Raw genomic sequence first — 20,836 nt, 5'->3', positions numbered from 1 at the left:
CAAGCCTCATGGCACCTCCACCGCCTGAATATAAATGAGTCGCATTGCCCCATATATACAGAATAAAAACCGCCATACAGATAAATTTATTACCTTTTGCATAATGTTGACATCGGCACGATAAGGATTCTTGGCGCTTTTTTAAATTCAATCACCCCGACGGAGGCTTTTATTCATAAGGGGATACTTGAGGTGCGTATAATCGGGTTATGTTTGAGATTATATCCGAAATGGAACGATAAATCTTGTAATAGCAATATGAAATTCGATTTTTGTTTTTTTCTTTATTGCGTACTATAGATCGACTAGATTCATTCTATATTTAAAAATGACGAATTCCTATAAGAACTTTCATTCCATATTTTATATTTAATCAACAATATAAAAATAAGTTTCAATTTTCTAGTTTTAAAACTAACGATATTTCCATATAACCTGTCATTTCCCATGTCAACTCTTTACAAAAGTGCGAAAATAGGATCCCTTTTGCTTTCAAATGCTTTCAGATGACTGGCTCATCCGTCATACTCGTGAATGAGTGCTGCTTGTAGGGACTGGTCTGCTCTTATCACTAGACTGATTTAATCTTATTGTGTTTTTATATTTGAGCCTAAATAAATTAGTGCTGGTTGGTAGTTTGTATTCACACGTTTCGACTTGTAAAATGTGAAATTACAAGGATTGTTTAAAAGAGCAACACACAAGTTTCCTGCTTATTCTTCTTGTGATAGAGAATAGAAAATCGTTTATTCAAATAAACTTACATTGAAGTACTTGTGAATAGTCAACACATTTTTTTAATCTACCGCTCATTCGGAAATCTGTCATCACAAGAAGAATGAGCAAGACACTTGCGTGTTGCTCTTTCAAATATTTTTATTCTTACTTTACAATTATAAATTTAAGTGTGTGAATACAAACTACCAATTAGCACTAATTCAGTTATACGATCAAATAGAAAAAATATTGAATATACAACCAACTGGTTAATATATACGTTATATTGACTTGTTTCCTTATTTATACAATGTGTATAATTTGTTATACAAATTGGAGATAGATTTTCTATAGCGGTGAATTAGTACCATCATCATTATCAGCCTACTGTATCAGTATTAGTATCGATTGTACTATATTCTGATTGAGTATTTGTATGTCTCATCTATCACGACAATATTATAAGAGCCAAATTGTAGAACACCGTACGTTCTATTTATTCATATGAAAGAAATCTCAGCATGAAACCTTATTTCTTTGAGGATAACACAGTAAATTGATATCATCTTAGTTTGATAACAGAATTCTTGTAGGTTGTTTATATTTGATTAACACCCCGGCTCCGCATGAGTATTTCAATATCTTCACTGACTTGCCTTTAACCCATTATTTGGGGTCGGAGCAGTATGTCATTCTCTTCCACTGATCTCTATCGGCCGTCGTATCTGAGCATCTTCTTTTATTCATATCATCTTTCACACAATCCAACCATTTTTTAGGGCGTCCTCTCCCTTTCCAATCCATCCACGTTCATATTTGATTATTATGAGTATTTACGACCTCGGTGGTCTAGTGGTTTAGCACACCGCTTTACGTCCGATGGTCGCGGGTTCGATTCCTCGCACGGCACAAACATTTGTATTCATGAGTATGATTGTTTGTGTCGGTCTGGGTGTTTTCTATGTATAATATGTATTTATTTACGAAAAAAAATCTATGTATTTGTATCAATTGTCTAGTACCCATAACACAAGCTTTAGCTAGATTAACTTGGGTCTAGATGGCGCTGTGTGAATTGTCTTGAGATTATTATTATTATTTCAATATATTTATATAAAAACTTAATTAATTATACACCCAAACCTATAGAAATCACTCTGTTGACGGATAGAAATCATATGAAAATCTGTTTTGTAGTTTTTGAGATTATGGCCAACCTATAGACGGATATTTTAACAAAACTAGTACCTACTCATACATACATATAAAACAATGTACCCCCATTGTTTTATATGTATGTATGAGTAGGTACTAGTTTTATTAAAATCTATTATACGTAAAAGAAATTATATCGGATTCCATATAGTTTAGACTTACTTCCATATAGTTCAAACAGCAGAATTCACCTTTCAGCAATGGTATTTGCGAACCGATACGATACTGAAACCTTCAAGAAAAGAGGTTATTCCTTCTTAAAAGGCCGGCAACGCACTTGTGATTCCCCTGGTGTTGCGGGTACTCATGGGCGGCGGTAATGACTGACCATCAGGTGAGACGCAAACTCGTTTGTCCCCTGTGCTATAAAAAATACAGTATTGATTCAATTTAAAAGCAGTTTACTCCTTCAGATTGTCTCGAAGGATAATCACGTGAAGTCTTTATGGATGTCAAGATCTCTATTACAATAGCCAAGTTCTTGGAATTCCTACATTATATCTCAGCAATTATAAAATATTGCTTCGTTGTTTAATATGTAACAAATGAAATATTAATATACAAGTACGTACATAAATATTAAATTATTTAGAATATTATTAATAGATTTCTTCATCTTACTAATATTATGAATTTCGAAAGTTTGTGAATATGTATGGATAAGTGGATGTTGGTTACACTATGTTTATTTCACGCAAAAACTACTGAACGGATTTTAATGAAACTTTAAAGTTATATAGCTTGTACATCTGAATAACACATAGGCTATAATTTAAAGTTACATTTTATAAATTGATCAAAATATAATAATAAATATATGTGATGAAATATGTGCGATGTGAAGCTAAGCTAGTTTTTTGTATATATCATATAACGATAAATATTAGACGGTATAATGGTGAGTTACAAGAAAAGTGAGAAAATTCTTGGTCTTACAAAAATGGCAAAAATTTCTCTTTGATTATAACCTGATTTTAAGAACAGAAATAATGAAATCTGCAAAGGTCATTGACATTAAAAGCCTACCAGATATATGTATTTAGAAGTATTTAATTTAAATATGAAAAATGCATACTACCATTTACGTACCTATTGATTAAAAAAAAAATATATAAAAATAATCACAAACACGAGTTCTTAATAAAAATCCTCTTAGCTTGTTAACTAATTCGCTAAATTGTTCGTTAAAATCTGTTCTTATGTAATTATTCGGGCTTTTACGTAATAATGAAATAATTTGATATCGTGTTACATGTTCGGTGCTCGCCCTTTGCTATATTCTAGAGATTAATGCTCGTAAAATAAAAGATTATGATGCGAAGGATACGTACCTATAAGCTGAAAGGATTTAATAATTATCTACATTCTTGATAATTATGAAACAGTACAATACAAATGTTAATAAATGGAAAATAATGCACCCTGGGAATGTAGGTACAAGACAACTTAGTCACAGTATAATTCTATACTATTATAGTTGAAGTGGCAATTATAACTATATGTTTAAACAAGCCCTGTCCGCGGTTTAACCCGCGTTAAATTTCAATAAAAAATATAGCCTACATGTTAATCTGATGCATAAGCTATATTATTGTAAAGTTTCAACAAAATCCGTTCAGTAGTTTTTGGGTGAAAGAGTAACAAACATCCACTACATCGATCTATGTATACTCGAAAACTTTCACGTCTATAATATTAATATTATAATTAAGTTAATATATTATTTTGACAACCTCGGTGGTCTAGCGGTCTAGCACACCGCTTTATATCCGATGGTCGCGGTTTCGATTCCTCGCACGGAACATACATTTGTATTCATGAGTAATTGTTTGTATCGGTCTGGGTATTTTCTATGTATAATATGTATGTATTTACGAAAACAAATATCTATTTATTTGTATCAGTTATCTTACCCATAACACAAGCTTTAGCTAGCTTAACTTGGGTTTAGATGGCGCTGTGTGAATTGTCCTGAGATTATTATTATTATATTAGGATAAATCAAATCAATTCAAATAATATCTATTTATATCTATTGTGGTGTAATAGATAACTGTGTCCCATAATTTACATCTATCATAGACATTTATAAAATGTCATATCTACTATCAATTCGGAAAGCAGAAAAGAAGTTAAGTTCATACTCGTGTGTTTTACAATACAAATTAGACAATGAAATGAAACAAAGTAGCTTACGGTAACAGATTGTTGCTATTACTATCCAACAGGCGTTGCAACGTATGAGTGTACGACTATATAATTTAATATTCAGTTTGGAATAGGAATAACATTACAAACAACAAACAAAACATAGCATAATTCCAAATGTATCATACATTTGGATATATGTCATGTTTTGTTTGTAATTAATAAACTCAAATATTTCTTAAATTATCTTACAAATTATAATAAACAGTAAGTAACAACTCACAGAGTGCCATCTAGTCCCAAGCTTAGCAGAGCTTGTGTTATGGGTGCTAGCAACTGATATAATAATTAAATACATTTTTTTGTAAATGTATATTTAGAAAACACACAGGACGGTCCGGCACGCCTTCAAGATTAACGGAAGCAATTAGTTACTGTAAAATAGCAATTCTTACAAAGAATTGCTATTTTATAGTAACAGGCATATTAAATTTGTTTTCGATATACCTCATTTTTTATTTATATTTTTCATCTACAAAAATCGTAGGTACATGCTACTAAGTACTTCCTTAATTTAAACTATAAATTTATTCCTTTGTAAAAACATGTTGTTTGTAATTAATGTAAATTCAAAATTAAATATAAAAAATATCATTTCATTTTATGGCAAAAAAATATAAGTATCGCTAAGTAATCACTTCACCAGAGTGAATCTTGGCGGGTCGCAAAATATCTATACATATAAATAAAATTGGAATGTCTGTTTGTAATTTTGAAATAACCGTTTTTTATTACATGCTTATGAATATAAATATGGTACCAAAAAACCACTTTTTACAATTTTTGTCTGTCTGTCTGTTTAATCTCTGAAATGGCTGGGCCGATTTTGACGGGTCTTTTTTTGTCAGGTAGCTAATGTAATAAGTAGTAACTTAGGTTACTTTTATTTTAGAAACATTATTTTATTTTAGAAAAATAAAATATAATTCCATGCGGACGAAGTCGCGGGAACAGCTAATATTATATAAATGCAAAAAACATTTTCTTTGACACACAATAAGTTTCTTTATCGAATTCCTTTAATATACTTCTTTCTTTGTTAACTGTGAAACAATAAAGTCTCTTTTGCTATTGCAGTATGAATTCAAAGCAAAAGGAGTGAAGAAGCGTAAAGTTACTGTCGACGTGTCAACAGATGGTGTACGGATAACAACTAGAACGAACAAAGCCAAGAATAAGGTAAGAACTACGTGATTTGTTTATATTTCTTGCTTATGGAATATGTGTGCTGAATATATAATACACGATCTGCACACGGGCCCCTCCGAAAAATATATTGGAACTTATATCACCGATGTGTTATGGGATAGTTTATTGATAAGATTTTTTAAGAAGATGGTAGTTATATTTCCTTTTAATGTGTTTTTTTTTTATATTTTTATGTAACTGGAAGAGAAACCTATCGATACAAACAGGTTGATTGATTGATGCAAATCGAATCAAAATAACTATATTCATGCAGGTCTATTACAATTCTACCATCAGTTCGGAGTGATTTCGAGCTAAAAAAAAAAGCAAAAAAAAAGTTTTTTAAATGTGCTTGGACATGATAATAAAAATACACATTTATCATCATCTGCTTCTTCCTTATCCCATTTATTTGGGGTCGGCGTAATATGTTTTTCGCTTCCATTCATCCCTGTTCGCAGTCATCGCGTTATTTACTTCCTTTCTTACCATATCATCTTTCACACAGTCCATCCATCTCTTTTTTGGCCTTCCTCTGCCCTTATAACCATCCACATTCATATGTAACACCTTTCTTAAAATATCCTCGTTCCTACGCATTACATGTCCATACCATGATAGACGATTACTCTTCAACCTCTCTGACACCGGCGCCACTTTCATACTTCCTCTAATGTATTCATTCTTTATCTTATCCATTCTTGTCACACCACACATCCACCTCAACATTCTCATTTCAGTTGCATGCAGTCGTCTTTCATCCGTCATACACATTTATCTACAATTAAATTAGGGAGAATGTTGTGACCACCATTGCATTTTTATCAGAAGGGAATAATTAGTATTATTATTATTATTATAAGTAGCCGTAATCCGAACAGATCAGTTACCACAAGCAGCATCTATTCACGAGTATGATCTATGAACAGAAGCAAAAAATTGGGATACTGCACGCAAGCACACTTTGAACAAAGTCCAGTAAAGAAGTAATATATTATAGAACAGTGCTCTTTAGTTCAGGATTAAGTAGAATTAAGTATTAGACAACTTAAAGGAATATTTAAATCTAAGCACAAAATAGATACGAACACCGCGACCATTTCAAATAATCGTGACTAAGGTAAATATTACTGCGTATTGCTCGGGAATCGAACGTACGACCATCTGAAGATAAGGCACGGTCGTCAAATATAAATATAGAGGAAGCATAAACTACGATTTATATCGTAGGTATACTATGCGAGTGAGTTTATTCGTAGATAGCATTCTCGTAAATGTACATTTTATTCTCGATAAAAATTTACATGAGCACCTTAAACTCAGTGCGAAGTTAAATTGAAAACTTCGGTACCCATTTGCGGGTTCAATTCGCATTTTGTAGTCAACTCAATCCCGCTCCTGGAGTAATTGAACACCGCTGGTCTTGCAGAAAATACGGTTAAAGTTAAATTTTATTTAGAAATTAAAACCCACAAACGTTAACAACTATTTTATGTGTCTGTACTTTAGTCTTATACATACAATATATATATATATATTTTTCTTTTGAAAAATATATATATATATATTGTATGTATAAGACTATCGCGACTATAGCGCCATCTAGTCCCAAGTTAAGCTAGCTAAAGCTTGTGTTACGGGTACTAGATAACTGATACAATTACATAGATTTTCTTCGTAAATACATACACATTATACATAGAAAACAACCAGACCGACACAAACAATTATACTCATGAATGACAAATGTTTGTGCCGTGCGAGGAATCGAACCCGCGACCATCGGACGTAAAGCGGTGTGCTAGACCGCTAGACCACCGAGGTCGTCAAAATGTTATAGGTCGAGGTCGTCAATATTATACTATCTTATATATAGAATTCTCGTTTCACCATGTTAGATTATTTATATTTCTATGTCATATAAATAATCTTTATTCAAATAAACTCATTATAAGCACTTTTGAATAGTCATATTTTGATTCTACCACTCATTCGGAATGCAGATTCATCACAAGAAGAATGAGCAAAAAACTTGTGTGTTGCTCTTTTTAATAGATGTTTTTGTATATATAAATAATTACAGTATAACAAGTAAGAGGCATGCGATAATCAAATATAGAAATCGCTACGCACTCTGAAATCGCACTACGCACATCCGAAATGGCATTACCGATTGTTATGAAATTTTATATGAATATCATGTCATGAGAATCTGCTACTATCTAATTTTCATATCCCAAAATGTCCACTAAATACTGTCTAAATATTTTATTTTGTTTTTTCGAATTAATATTTTATTATGATTTACCATAGAATAAAACATAAAATCCAAAATTTTTGCATTTCTATTATAGCATCAACCCTAATTTTTTAATAGCGATTTTAATTTATATGGCAAAACTATGTTTGCGGGTCAGCTAGTAATAAACATAATAATATAGGTAAGGTTATTCATATATATTGGGCCCAATATTATGTCAATGGAAATTAAGGTCCATAGGTCTATTAGCTTTATTGCTATTCCAGTTAGATAAAACAAATTTAAAGCTTGTCTGAAATGAAGTAGGAGTATGAAATTTAGCATTGTTTAAATTTATATAGACAAGGGCTGAATGATGCTAATATTAAATGCTAAAAACATTAATTAGGTACACATAAAGTTATATTGTTTGATTTACACCTTGAAATGAGAATCTTTAACAAGGTTCTATAAAATTTAAATGAATATTTGGTCTATCACAAAGAGAATCCTCTTTGACAATTGTTACAACAACGAATGATCTTTGCAGTGGCAGAGAACTAAGAGGTTATTATTGCCTCAGTACGATATCATAAATTTTACTGTAATATTTTATACTTCAAATCAAAACAGAGTTTTAAAGAAAGCTATAGGGACAATTGAGTATGGTATGGCCATGTCATGAGGAGACCGGAAGACCACTTGACGAGAAAAGTTCTGGACCTCAATTTAGGACCGAAAAAGCGTGGACGACCCCAATTAACATGGATGTCTGTAGTTAGTAAGGACCTTAAGGACAACGGAAACATAGAGCCAGTAACAGTCTAAAATAGACACCACTGAAGAAGAAAGATTAGGAGAGCAGACCCCAAATGAAAATGGGATAAGGCCGGAAGAAGAAGATGGGGACAATTAAGTGAGACAGCTGATGCTTTCTACAAAATTTTCCTCCGTTAATTTAACGAGAGGATTCTGTCCTATATCTTATATCTTATCTTATCTTATCTATATCTTATAGGACAGAATCCTCACGTTAAATTAACAGAGGAAAATTTTGTAGAAAATAGTTTGTCGATATTTCGTATACCATTTATAATAACAACCTATCTAGGATTAGTATGATAGTGAACGTTCAAACTTAAAATTTAATTTAATATATGGTCTATGACAAAGAAAGAAATAAGGAACTATTTCTTCTTTGTGATTTTAGTATTATCAGGATAGATAGATATATAAAATATATATAGAGAATGTATATAATATAGAGATAGATAATTAAAACTACTTTTTTCGCAATGTGAGAGCACACACCATTCAAAATGCAACGCCGGCACCGTCTCACTGTGGTTGTGTTGGACCGACTGCAATATTATCTAATTTAAATTTCAAATTCAATTTTTTCTTTGTGAAGTACAGATTACAAAGGTCTTAGAATAGATAGCAATATTCACTGTCTTCTGCAATACCCAATATCTTATATATAAAATTCTCGTGTCACAGTTTTCGTTCCCATACTCCTCCGAAACGGCTTGACCGATTCTCATGAAATTTTGTGAGCGTATTGAGTAGGTCTGAGAATCGGCCAACATCTATTTTTCATCCCCCTAAATGTTACGGGTAGTCCACCCCTAATTTTTTTTTATATTTTAAGGCAAAACAACCCTTACCGGGAGATAAATAACTAATCTTCGTCATCTAGAATCGGATAAATTTATAATAATAAAATTGTATTTATTTCAATCACAGAGAATAAACATTTCGTGCATATTTATACTATATATAGTAATAAATTTACTAAAAATTATATCTATACGGCAGTGCGTCGCATAAAAGTATACATTTTCATTTTATTTGTCATTTTAAATCTAGTTTGTCTGCTTTATTTTAATGTAACATTAATGTTCTTATAAGGCATTGTTAATTTCGATGAAAAGTTTATATTACTTCTATAAACCGAATCCAATCTAATCCGATCATATTGAAACAAGCTATTCCACGTGGGTCTCGATAACATTTTGCTCCATTTGTTCATCTCTCTCCCTCCAATGTGCGGTTGATATGCCCACTATTGGCCAACCCTTTCATTTCCATTCAAGCGTATGTTGGTAATGTCAATAATTTCCGTGTGCAGCCGCATGCCAGAATTCCTCACGTAATCGGTCATATGAGGAATTCGTGAATCCAGAATTGAGAACACATATATATACATACCTAGGACAGTTGTTTAGTTTACTTATAGCATTAGCTCTGTTTTTTAGTATATGCTAATGGAATGGTACACTCGCTAACGGTTTAAGCTGGCGGGGTACCAGTGGAGGATGATAAGATGAACATGAAGTCAACGAACGTTAGCCCATTGTGACCAATTCATAGGGAATTTATCAAGATGGTTTCCAGGTAGTCACAGTTCTAAAAATAATTATGGCTACATGTTACATCTATTATAGAATTAACAGCGTGACTCCCTTAAACACATTTTAATTTAGTTATGAAAATACCGTGCAGCATTATTGTCCAATAGCTTTGCAAGTAGCGGCAACAATACCATTAGATTCACTCATTTTTTTGGGCATTCATTAATCACGTCTGAACATAATGGAAAGCTGTCAACCTGATGTCCGCAGATGAAACGCGGCGAGGAACTCCTTTTGTGATACAAACTTATTGATGTCCCCACTGGATAATCCTAATCTATTCGACAGATTTTCGTCATTTGCAATCTCTTTCGTTGAAATTCTGCATTATCAGTAATTTGTTTAGCCTATAATAACTTTATATTAATGTTATTTAATTTATTTATTTACGTTAGATAATTTGCACGTCTATAGAATGCTTATTATTGCTAAACACTTGTTAATTATTGCATAAGATCTGCTCTGTGACCGAGGAATCGAACCCACGACCATTAAAAGTAAGGCGGTGTGGAATTTGGTTATTTTATTATCGGTGTTCCCATGTAATAGTTTGCAATTAAACTTTAGTGTCTAATTGAGTGCTAGTTTATTCTCTTCTGAGCTTGTCATCACATCACCTTTATTTTCACCTGTAGTTAATTTTCAGAAGAGCAAAATACCTATGCTACTCGTATATACAAAATTCCACCTTTCAAAATTTTTTTTTATACTACGACGTCAAACAAACATACGGCCTATCTGATGGTAAACGGTTCCCGTAGCCTATGGACGCCTAAAACACCAGGGAGGTCACAGGCATAAACACTTTTTGAATTTATGTTCGCATTATTTTTTATTTTGAACATTTAACTTAGTCTTTCATGAGCACAAAATAAGTATATAACTTACTTTTTTTGTTAAGTATATTGGGAGCTCCCTCCATTTTCCGGTCTAAAAGGTATCGTAAGTGTGGACCAAAGGGACATAAGTTGTTATAGTGTTCAGCTTCGTGAAACTCTGCGGAGTACTTTCTACGTAAAATATAAACAGACCTAATATTACTAAAGTCTGTAAGAATGAGCAAAGAATCTTTGGACGTTGGCAGAATTTCTAGGGATAGAATTTATAGAAGAATCTTTATGTATAATTGTTGTTGATATGCATAATTCTCCTGAACGCTGTCAGTTCATATTTGATAAGATTGTAATTGCTTTTAGGATGAAAATAAAGAAGTATATGTGAGCCCATAGATTAAGATATTTGTCAGAGTTTATAGTTTTAAAATGTTTCTTTCACCGGTAAGGCATAAATATAAATTGTCACAATTTTTTTTTTTCACGACCTTGTGCAAGGCGCGATTTTTTTATTACTTTTTTTAGCGATGATAATGCAATGGTAACCAGTGAAGGATGGTAGAATGAGCATGAGCAGCAGGTTACTTTGTTCATCGTGTGAGTTTCCTTGAAATTGATCACTATGGTTTCGAAGAGGGACCGCGTGGAGATCGACCTGACACTGAACTATAGTTTAATTTATATTTTTATTACAAACAATCTCCAAATCGATGTTTTAAATCATTGTGTCACACGATTTATTTTTATATAATATCTCATAATAAAATCAATTGTTGCAGAAAAGTGCGGGCGCGAAATTATTCAGCCGCAGCTCCAAAGCTAGCGTGGCCAGCGAGGAATCTGAGATAATGAATCATCCTATATACCGCATCTTCTACGTGTCCCACGACAGTTCCGATCTGAAGATCTTCTCTTACATCGCCCGCGATGGGGCCACCAACGTGTTTAAATGCAACGTGTTTAAGAGCAACAGGAAGGTAAGTTAACTTGTACAAAATAAATAAATATATAAGCCTGAAGAATTAACACAGCACCATCTATTCTCACGGTAAGCAGTGTTTGTGTTATGGGTACACGACAAATGATGTGAATACTTAGATTTTTTTTTTTATATCCGGTAGGTCTGAGAATCGGCTATTATCTATTTTTCATACCCCAAATCATTTAGATCAGGCCACCTCTAACATTTTTTTTATTTTTTAGAAAACTTTATTTATAAACTGGCTTTAAAAATACATACTACCCTAACTTTTCACCTTTCAACCATCAACCCCTATTAATGCGATTTTAATTTATATGCCAAAAGAATGTTTACGGGGTTAGCTAGTCTACATATAACAGTACCAAAGACATCACGAAGGCATGTGATGCCCTCAAATGAAAACGTCATGATTCCGTATCCTGCAATTTCACATCCATATGATATGTACCATACCGAAACAGTTTACAAAGCAAGCCAACCCAAGTAGAAATAGATGAAACAAAGGTACGCCTGTAGACAGCTACGTACAAAGCTACCTAATAGAGGTAGGCCAAATCACCAACAGCAATTATTGTTATAGTCATAGGAGGAAACGCCACAATTGTTATATTTCTGAATTAAAAATAACTTTTAATTCAGAAATTTACATATATAACACTTCTGAATTTATAGTAGCTTAAGTTCCTCTTTATAACATCAGATATCTGCGAGTGAAAATACTATTAAAATTAGTCCAGCCATTTCAGAGATTAGCGAGAACAAACGAACAGACAGAGTTCCTCGTTGTAACGTTACTACATTCACGCGCATGAAGTAGCGGTTTGCCGCTAGTATCCAACAATGTGTAGTGGTACTTGGTACGCTTTATATATTGGGACATCACATAATTCACCCCGCAGTATTTGAGAAACTATTTATCTGAAAAGGATACATTTTGTTTCGTACATGCAATACTAAGCTCTATGCGTATAGGAAGAGTATTCATATTGCAACAACTACAATAATTGGTATACCGGAACTTCGACATATTTAAGTCATGTTAATTTATGTACATCATAACTTGTGCAGATAACAGTGATCTAGTGGCATAATGTTTACAGTTAATATAAAATAATGCACATAAGGTGAATATTGTGTTCTACCTTTATGAGTCTATCATACCATATGTTATTACGAAGTGCAAATTTTTTTGCAATTATTGTTATTATTATAATTATTAGAATATATTCAAAATAATAGTATAATATATTACTATTATTTTGCAATTTATGTGTGAGTTAAGTCCATAGGTACTGTATACTCAACTAAAACTCAACGCTGATTTATAAAAATTCATCTGCATAAGTATCATTCTCTTCCAGCTACTAAGCAGTTTATTTTTTAAGACGTGTCGTTTTCCAGTTGAGATAAGGCAGTGAAATTATCCTGTATACAAACGCATGCAGCAAAATAAGCAGAGCTTGTGTTATTGGTACTAGATAACTGCTATAAATACATATTTACATTTTTTTTGTAAATACATAGAAAATACCCAGTAATCATACTCAAGAATATAAATGTTTTTATCGTGCGAGAAATCGAACCCGCGACCATAGGATGTAAAGCGGTGTACTAAACCGCTAGATCACCGAGGCCGTTAAAAATATATATGAAACCTCTCGAAAAACATGAGATGCCTCCTAATGGAGTCCTTACGTTTCGTAGCCAAATAACGGTAATCTTACGTTTGGCTTGTCAAAGCTTTGGAAGAAAGCTACGTACACGTGATTCTCTAAAGCTTTATATATGGTCCGTGGATGTACCCAATCCCATACGCTTATTTTTTACACTATCTTATATATAAAATTCTCGTGTCACAATGTTAGTTACCATACTCCTCCCTAACGGCTTAACCGATTTTTATTAAATTTTATATGCATATTCAGTAGGTCTGAGAATCGGTTACTATATATTGTTCATACCCCTAAGTGATAAGGGTTGTCCACAGCTAACATTATTTTATGGGCAATTTTTTTTATTATGGGGCATTAAAAAATACATACTACCCTAAATTTTCACTCTTCTTCATCACAAGAAGAATGAACAAGAAACTCGTGTGTTGCTCTTTTTAATAGATGTTTTTTTTTACACAAAATAATTAAATTAATTAAATACACAGCAATAATCTGCAGATTGTACCAAATTTTATTAAATGCCATTTAGTTATAGCCATCATGCCACTCATGCATAAACGAAATATCTCCTTTGGAAAGTTTACACTCTTTCCTGAGGCGATAAAAACCATCGCTCCTAAGAATATCCTTCAATTCTTGTCTCTGACGGGTCTAGGTAGCGAGCTCTGAAAAAGGGCGAGCACAATAGATCTGTACAGGTCGCAGGACTACAGGACCAAGCACCTGTCACCAATCCACCGTTTGTACTATAATTTATTGGCCAATAAAGTTAATAAATAAATAATAATAAATGTACATACACAATAACAATAATACTACTATTATTATCTATACATCTATACATATAAATAAAATTGGAGTGTCTGTTTGTAATATTGAAATAACCGTTTTTTACTACATGCATATGAATATATATACGGTACATATGCTAAAATAACATTTTTTATGATTTTTGTCTATCTGTTTGTTCCGGCTAATCTCTGAAATGGCTGGACCGATTTTGACGGGACTTTTTTAGGCAGGTAGCTGATGTAATAAGAAGTAACTTAAGCTACTTTTATTTTAGAAAAAAATAATTAAATTCCACGCGAACGAATTCGCGGGAACAGCTTGTAACTTATATAAAAAGTGATAAAGTGATACAATGTATTAATATAGGTGTTACTTTTGTATATTATATTATGAATGAATTAACAAAAAATGTATTATGTAAATAATAATAATGTTGCAGAAAAACTTAAAATTTATAACGCTGAAAATGTTATCCGATTGCACTAAAAATGAGTTCGTAGCGGTTTTTATGTTGATTATCGCATGCCTCATACTTATTATTGTGTAAAAAACAATTTATTCAAAAGAGCAACACACGAGTACCTTTCTTATTCTTCTTGTAAAGTATCTGCATGCCGAATAAGTGGTAGAATAAAAAATATCAAAAATGCTTATATTAAGTTTTTAATAAAGATTATTTCTATTCTATTTCTATAATATTTTCCTTTACTCACATTGTTTCTAAATGCTACTATTACTGTTTCTAAGAATGCAATAAAGAATATCTAGTTTAGACTTACATTCTATTAGTGTAAATTGAATTTAAAATGTAGATAAATTTAATGAAATTAAAGAGCACTCGTGGATATTCTTTCTAGATCTTTTTAACGGAAGCTGCGAGCTGTGTTGACTGCAATGTTTGAAAATAAAGTAAAAACACTGAAATGTAAGCTACTCACACAATACATATTCAAATATATTATATAATAAAGCTGGATCATTTTGTATGAAATTTGGTGTGTATATTTCAATTCCTGGTGTTGCATGAGCACCCCATGGGAAGCGATAACCACTTACCATCAAGAGAGCCCTAGCTCTTTAGCCTTTAGCCCACTATGCTATGAAAAAAGAAGAGTTTGTGTTATAGGTAAATAGACTACTGATAGTAATTTTTTTTTGTTAATACATACATGGAATGAGTACATGACCATTGGAAGTAATACGGCGTGGTAAATCGCTATACCACCAAGGACGTCAGTAGAAATTATTACTACCGCTGCCTTTCGGATTATTAGTGGTTTGATATTGGTATTTACTTTTCCGGAGAATAAGTAAGAAATATAAATTTATATATAATTTTTTTAGGAGTCGGTCATATTTGATTTCTAGATGTTTTGGATGTAATAATGGGTAGTAAACCATTATACACTAGACGCTTTTAGATTTTAAATCAAAAGGCCTCTCGAATTCATGATTAGTGTTTATCAAAATTGTGACGTTCTATACTTTTAACGCCAATTCAGTTAGTTCGAAACTTAGTTATTCATTATAGTATCTGGACAGATACTAATTGATTTGGGGTCGGACCCGACCAGGGTTGCCAACATTAAAATTTTTAGACTCGTAACAAGAAGCCAAGAAATCTGATAAAATCTTATATGTTAGCCTAATTTGACTATCTAACTGTATATTCTTACCGATTTTCGTAGCTCTGAATCTCGTACAAGATTGTACAAGAATGTCTTTATAGCAAATACCAAAAATGGTATTCTCGTAAGAAATTCTTGTACAGGTGGCATCCCTGGCTAGAGTTATAGCTGGAACTGTCAGATGAAATCAGGTCAAAATGCTTTGCTTGCTCCTGTCATTCGTCTGCATCGATTTCATTTGTTATCTATTATTTCACTTAGATTCATAGTTCTTCTAATTCCATATATGGAATTTACAGAAATACTGACACTCGATTATTCATAACGGCGTTCTATATCTATTTCAATATCATACAAAGAGAGTTTGTCGATTTATCAAACTATTCTAATGATATTGGCCGTAGCTGGCTTTTACAGCTTCAACGAACTATAGGGGCGAGTGCAGATAGCACTCCAAACCCGCGGAAGGACTTATGGAACGGCTGACGGCCAATTCCTGACGGATACGTACAGAGAGAGTGCGGATATTGCTATGAGAAACAGAAACGGCGCAACCACTGCATCGCTTTGGGAAATTGTTCTACTTGAAACATATATTAATCAGAATATCTGATGTATTTAGTAAATATACACAAACGATCAACCTGATCCTGAACCTGCTAGCAATATGGTTAACATCCCCTTCCCTCGATTGTCCAGGATTATTATTATTATTATAACAATGTTTATTTTATTACATAGTAATATGGTATATATTACATGGCACATAAGTTTCACATTTCTTTATTTCTTTTAATCTCAAACTCAATAATTGAAAGGGAATTAATTGGATTGTGCGAACTTTGTGCTCAGGTTCAGCGTAATCGATATTACCAAGAAGTGCTGACTATACAACGTTCTGACTTCACTTCGTAATAATACAAAACCGATTATAAAGCAAAATTCGTCTTAAAACATTGGATTAGCGAAGGTTATAGCGTGTTAAGCTATATATTACATATGCTGTTATAATTCTCTCTATTTATATAATTTTTTCTCTATTTTGGAAACCTATTTTTACATAAATATATAAATACAGATAAACTTGCTTTTACAATAGACATTTAAATGTCTATTGTAAAAGCAAGTTAAAAAAATAAGTAAATGACATCGACATTAATGTCGATTTTTTTTTACATATTTATATAGTGAGCTTAGTGGACTGTGGAGTAAACTATAAGTACCTATTTGTGTTGTTAGCTACAAGTTTTAAATGAATGCGATAATACTATTAACAATGAAAATTAAAACTATATACAAGTACTATGTACAATACTAATATTATAATTATTTCAATAATTAATAGAATTCCTTTAACATTCCGTATAATTTTTTATATATCAATTTTAACTTGTATAGAGTGATTGAAGAGGTATGTTTATATGTCTAATACATCTACACCCGAGCAAAGTCGAAAAGCAACTAATTAATATAATAACATTGAACCTAATATATTTGTTAGCATTTAATATTGAAAGAAGTTTCAAAGTCATCCAAAAATTTAATAGTATACCACTTTGCCTATTAAAATTAGCTTCAATGTAGAAATTGATAAATTGATATAGGCCATGTTAAAGAGATTATGCTCTTTTATATATGTGAAATAAGGTTGATAGTTGAAATCCAACCCTATTTTCACTACATTATCTCTCAACTGTAGCTAGACTGTCATAGACTACATATACATTAACACTTTGGTGTTTAGCTCATAAATAATTTAAAGGCAATATCAAGCTCTGGGCTTAAAGTGCGGCATTCGAAATCCATTACTGCACACGTCCTTACTTAGATACATTGTAAAGGCGAAATTGGGTTTGTGTTGGAAGCTAAACTGTACTGGACAGATTTGGATGAATATTTGTTTAGTAAATGTACATTATTAAATGGTAGCCGCGATTTCGTCTGCTTTTGTTATTGAGATAAAGAATGGCCTGTATTCGTTGTTTGATATCATTTAATACAATCATTTGGGGGAAGAAAATTGTTAGTAATGTGGACTAATTTTTCCATAGCTAATAATGTACCATGTCAGCTTGACCTCCACGCGGTTGCCCCTGGATACCATCATGATAAATTTCTGGTGAAATAGACAGTATGCGTTAACTGATCTGATCTCATGTTCATCAGCCCTCACTGTTGCCCCGCCAGCGTAAACCGTTAGTGCCGGCAGGAGCACAATTCCTTTTTCATCCATTAAAAAAAAACAAATATAATTATATAATAATACTAGCTGTCCCGGGAAACGTTGTTTTGCCTTAAAATAAAAAAAAAAATGGGGTGGACTACCCCTAACATTTAGGGGGGTGAAAAATAGATGTTGGCCGATTCTCAGACCTACTCGTAGCGTATTGCTCACAAAATTTAATGAGAATCGGTCAAGCCGTTTCGGAGGAGTATGGGAACGAAAACTGTGACACGAGAATTTTATATATAAGATATATAATGTCAACTAACATAAGTTGACATCATTTGATGCAATCAATAATCCTTAAAACTTAATGGTGCAGACATTTTAAATATTGTAATAATAAATGTATGTTAGCATGGATAGATTTATTAATTAAACTTGATACCGTGCGAAGAATAGAATCTGTGACTACCGGAAATAAAGCGGTATGCTAAACTTTTGGAATTTACAACAATAGGTCTATCTAGCAAGATAGAAGTATAGTTGTAACTTTCAAAAAGTATTGTATTAAATTTCTACATTTCATACATTAGTACAAAGTTGCACATTCCTAGCATATACAAGTTACCACCCAATAAGAGAGGATATCAGGTGAACCCATTACTTAGGTGAGATCATTTTGCCGCCGTTTATTGCGATGTCGTAACGTTAGTTGTCTAATGGATAGTTGCTACAGTCATACGATACATTTTACATAGATTATACACATATACGTACAATATTTAAATTATAAACCGGGTCTAAACACGAATAATTTTATGGCGAATAAAGGTATTTAAATTTTTTAAGACCCGGTTAATAATGTATATTAAACAGGAAAGTTTAAAAATAACTATATACATACAAGCAAGAAAATTGATAAAACTAAAACAAAACAACGGGAATCACGTCATGTGACCCTGGACCACTCATTCGTTACCATTTAAAAGCACTAAGATGTCATGACTCCATATTATTAACTACTATGATGGACTAAAATTACAACTTAGTGGATGCCCCGCTAGTACGAAGTCAAATGGAGAAAGACAATACAAATGATGGTCAGGTGAAAAAAGAAATAGTGAGATTGAAATTAGGGAATAGAAATAGACATTACAAAAATTACACACTAAAGGCATCGATTGGCAAAGATAGAAACACATGGAAAACGCTGGAAGAGGTCTTTTTGTCTAAAGCACACATAAAAAACACATAACATATATATAACTAATATATATTGTACCCGTATAAACTTAAAGCATTACTTTATCAATTGCCTTGATATTGAATTTTAATTATTAAATAACAATGTCGACAATCACATATGGGTGCCATTACTGTGCATTATTTAGTAAAGTATTTTCGACTCGTATACATAACTTTAACTTATTTCCTTTTTCTAAAAGATATTCATTAGCACTGCCACAGATAACATAATATTACATAGTACTGCAGAACAGGAGTGTTAAGGTTCTCTGTAACCGTAACCGAAACTATCGGATAACCGATATAAAAAAATATCCGGAACCGAATCCAAAACAAAAGTCTAATTGAGACACGTTATATAACCATTTTATTAGCTATTTATATTTTACTTTTGAAATTCCTTAAAAAAATAATATCCGTAACCGAATTTATTCGAAAGTAACGGAAGATCCAATAAAATTTTATATCTGCATCCGTATAATAATCATTCATATATCCGAAACCTATCCGTATACGAAATTTCATATCCATAACATGCCTGCTGTAGAAACACTTCTAGGCGCAGACACTTTCACACGGCAGAGCAGTTTTTACAGTCTACCTCTGTTAAAAATGTTTAATCTGCACATTTCGCCTACGTATTCATATCGCGTCTTCAGGCCAATAAATTCACTGCACTGCCGTACTCTGCCTGCAGCCAGCCAAGTGTACAAAGCACATCGTCAGCTAAGGGCCTTACTGTGACGATGCCTTTTATTTCAAATTACCAAAGAACCTTACTAATATTCTAAATGCTGAAATTTGATAGTTTGTATGAAATTACGGATGTTTGTTACTCTTTCACACGAAAACTGCTGAATGGGTTTTAATTAAACTTTACAATAATATAGCTTACACAAGAGGTTATACAAGAATAAAAGGCTTTGAATTTTCATGCAGTGATATAGCGAGCATGCTAGTAGATATCATTATTTCTTCCCATTCGGTGTCGAGACCCTTGGTCCGTGGGGCCCTAGCGCTATAAGACTTATTAAAGAAATAACGAAAAGGTTAGTCGACATCACAGAAGACCGAAGAGCTGGCAGCTACCTTGGACAAAGAATTAGTGTAGCTATTCAGAGAGGGAACGCTGCCAGTATCTTCGGAACTTTGCCTAAAGCCCTTTTAATAATATATTTTAGTTATTATATTATATTTTTTAAGCATTTTAATTTTAGGTTCTTAGTTGTACATATATTGTTTATTTTTATTTGTAACACTATTTACAACATTAGAATGGGCGGAATTTCAATTACAAATGCTTCGAAACTGAATTAAGAATTATTTAAAAGTGCATTAGAATAAAGTGTATTTTTCTCATATATGCTATATATGAGAAAAATAATTATTGGAGGGATTTTATCGATAACTTAGAACTCAGAATAATGATTACTATAATTTTTGCCTTATTCTTTGTTTGTCTATACGTTTGTGCGCGCTGATCTTAGAAATAGTTTACCTGATTTCAGTGCGATTTCCACTAATCCACGGTAGTT

The 20,836-nt window shown here is 32.4% G+C and overlaps 1 protein-coding gene across 1 annotated transcript in view; it reads left to right on the top strand.

Annotated features, from left to right (window-relative positions):
* LOC131848577 (dystrophin-like protein 1) overlaps window positions 1-20,836 on the top strand; it is a 273,072-nt gene that overhangs the window by 158,590 nt on the left and 93,646 nt on the right. Inside the window, exons 4-5 of the mRNA XM_059198494.1 lie at window positions 5,218-5,319; window positions 11,594-11,791. Coding sequence (XP_059054477.1) covers window positions 5,218-5,319; window positions 11,594-11,791 — 300 coding nt within the window. The remainder of the gene's footprint in view (window positions 1-5,217; window positions 5,320-11,593; window positions 11,792-20,836) is intronic.

Source organism: Achroia grisella, unplaced genomic scaffold, assembly GCF_030625045.1.
Source record: "Achroia grisella isolate CSIRO2021 unplaced genomic scaffold, CSIRO_AGI_Agris_v1 utg5633, whole genome shotgun sequence".
In the NCBI taxonomy this organism is placed as follows: Eukaryota; Metazoa; Arthropoda; class Insecta; order Lepidoptera; family Pyralidae; genus Achroia; species Achroia grisella.
Note: the sequence above shows the minus strand (reverse complement) of the source record. Positions and strands in the feature narration are given on the sequence as shown.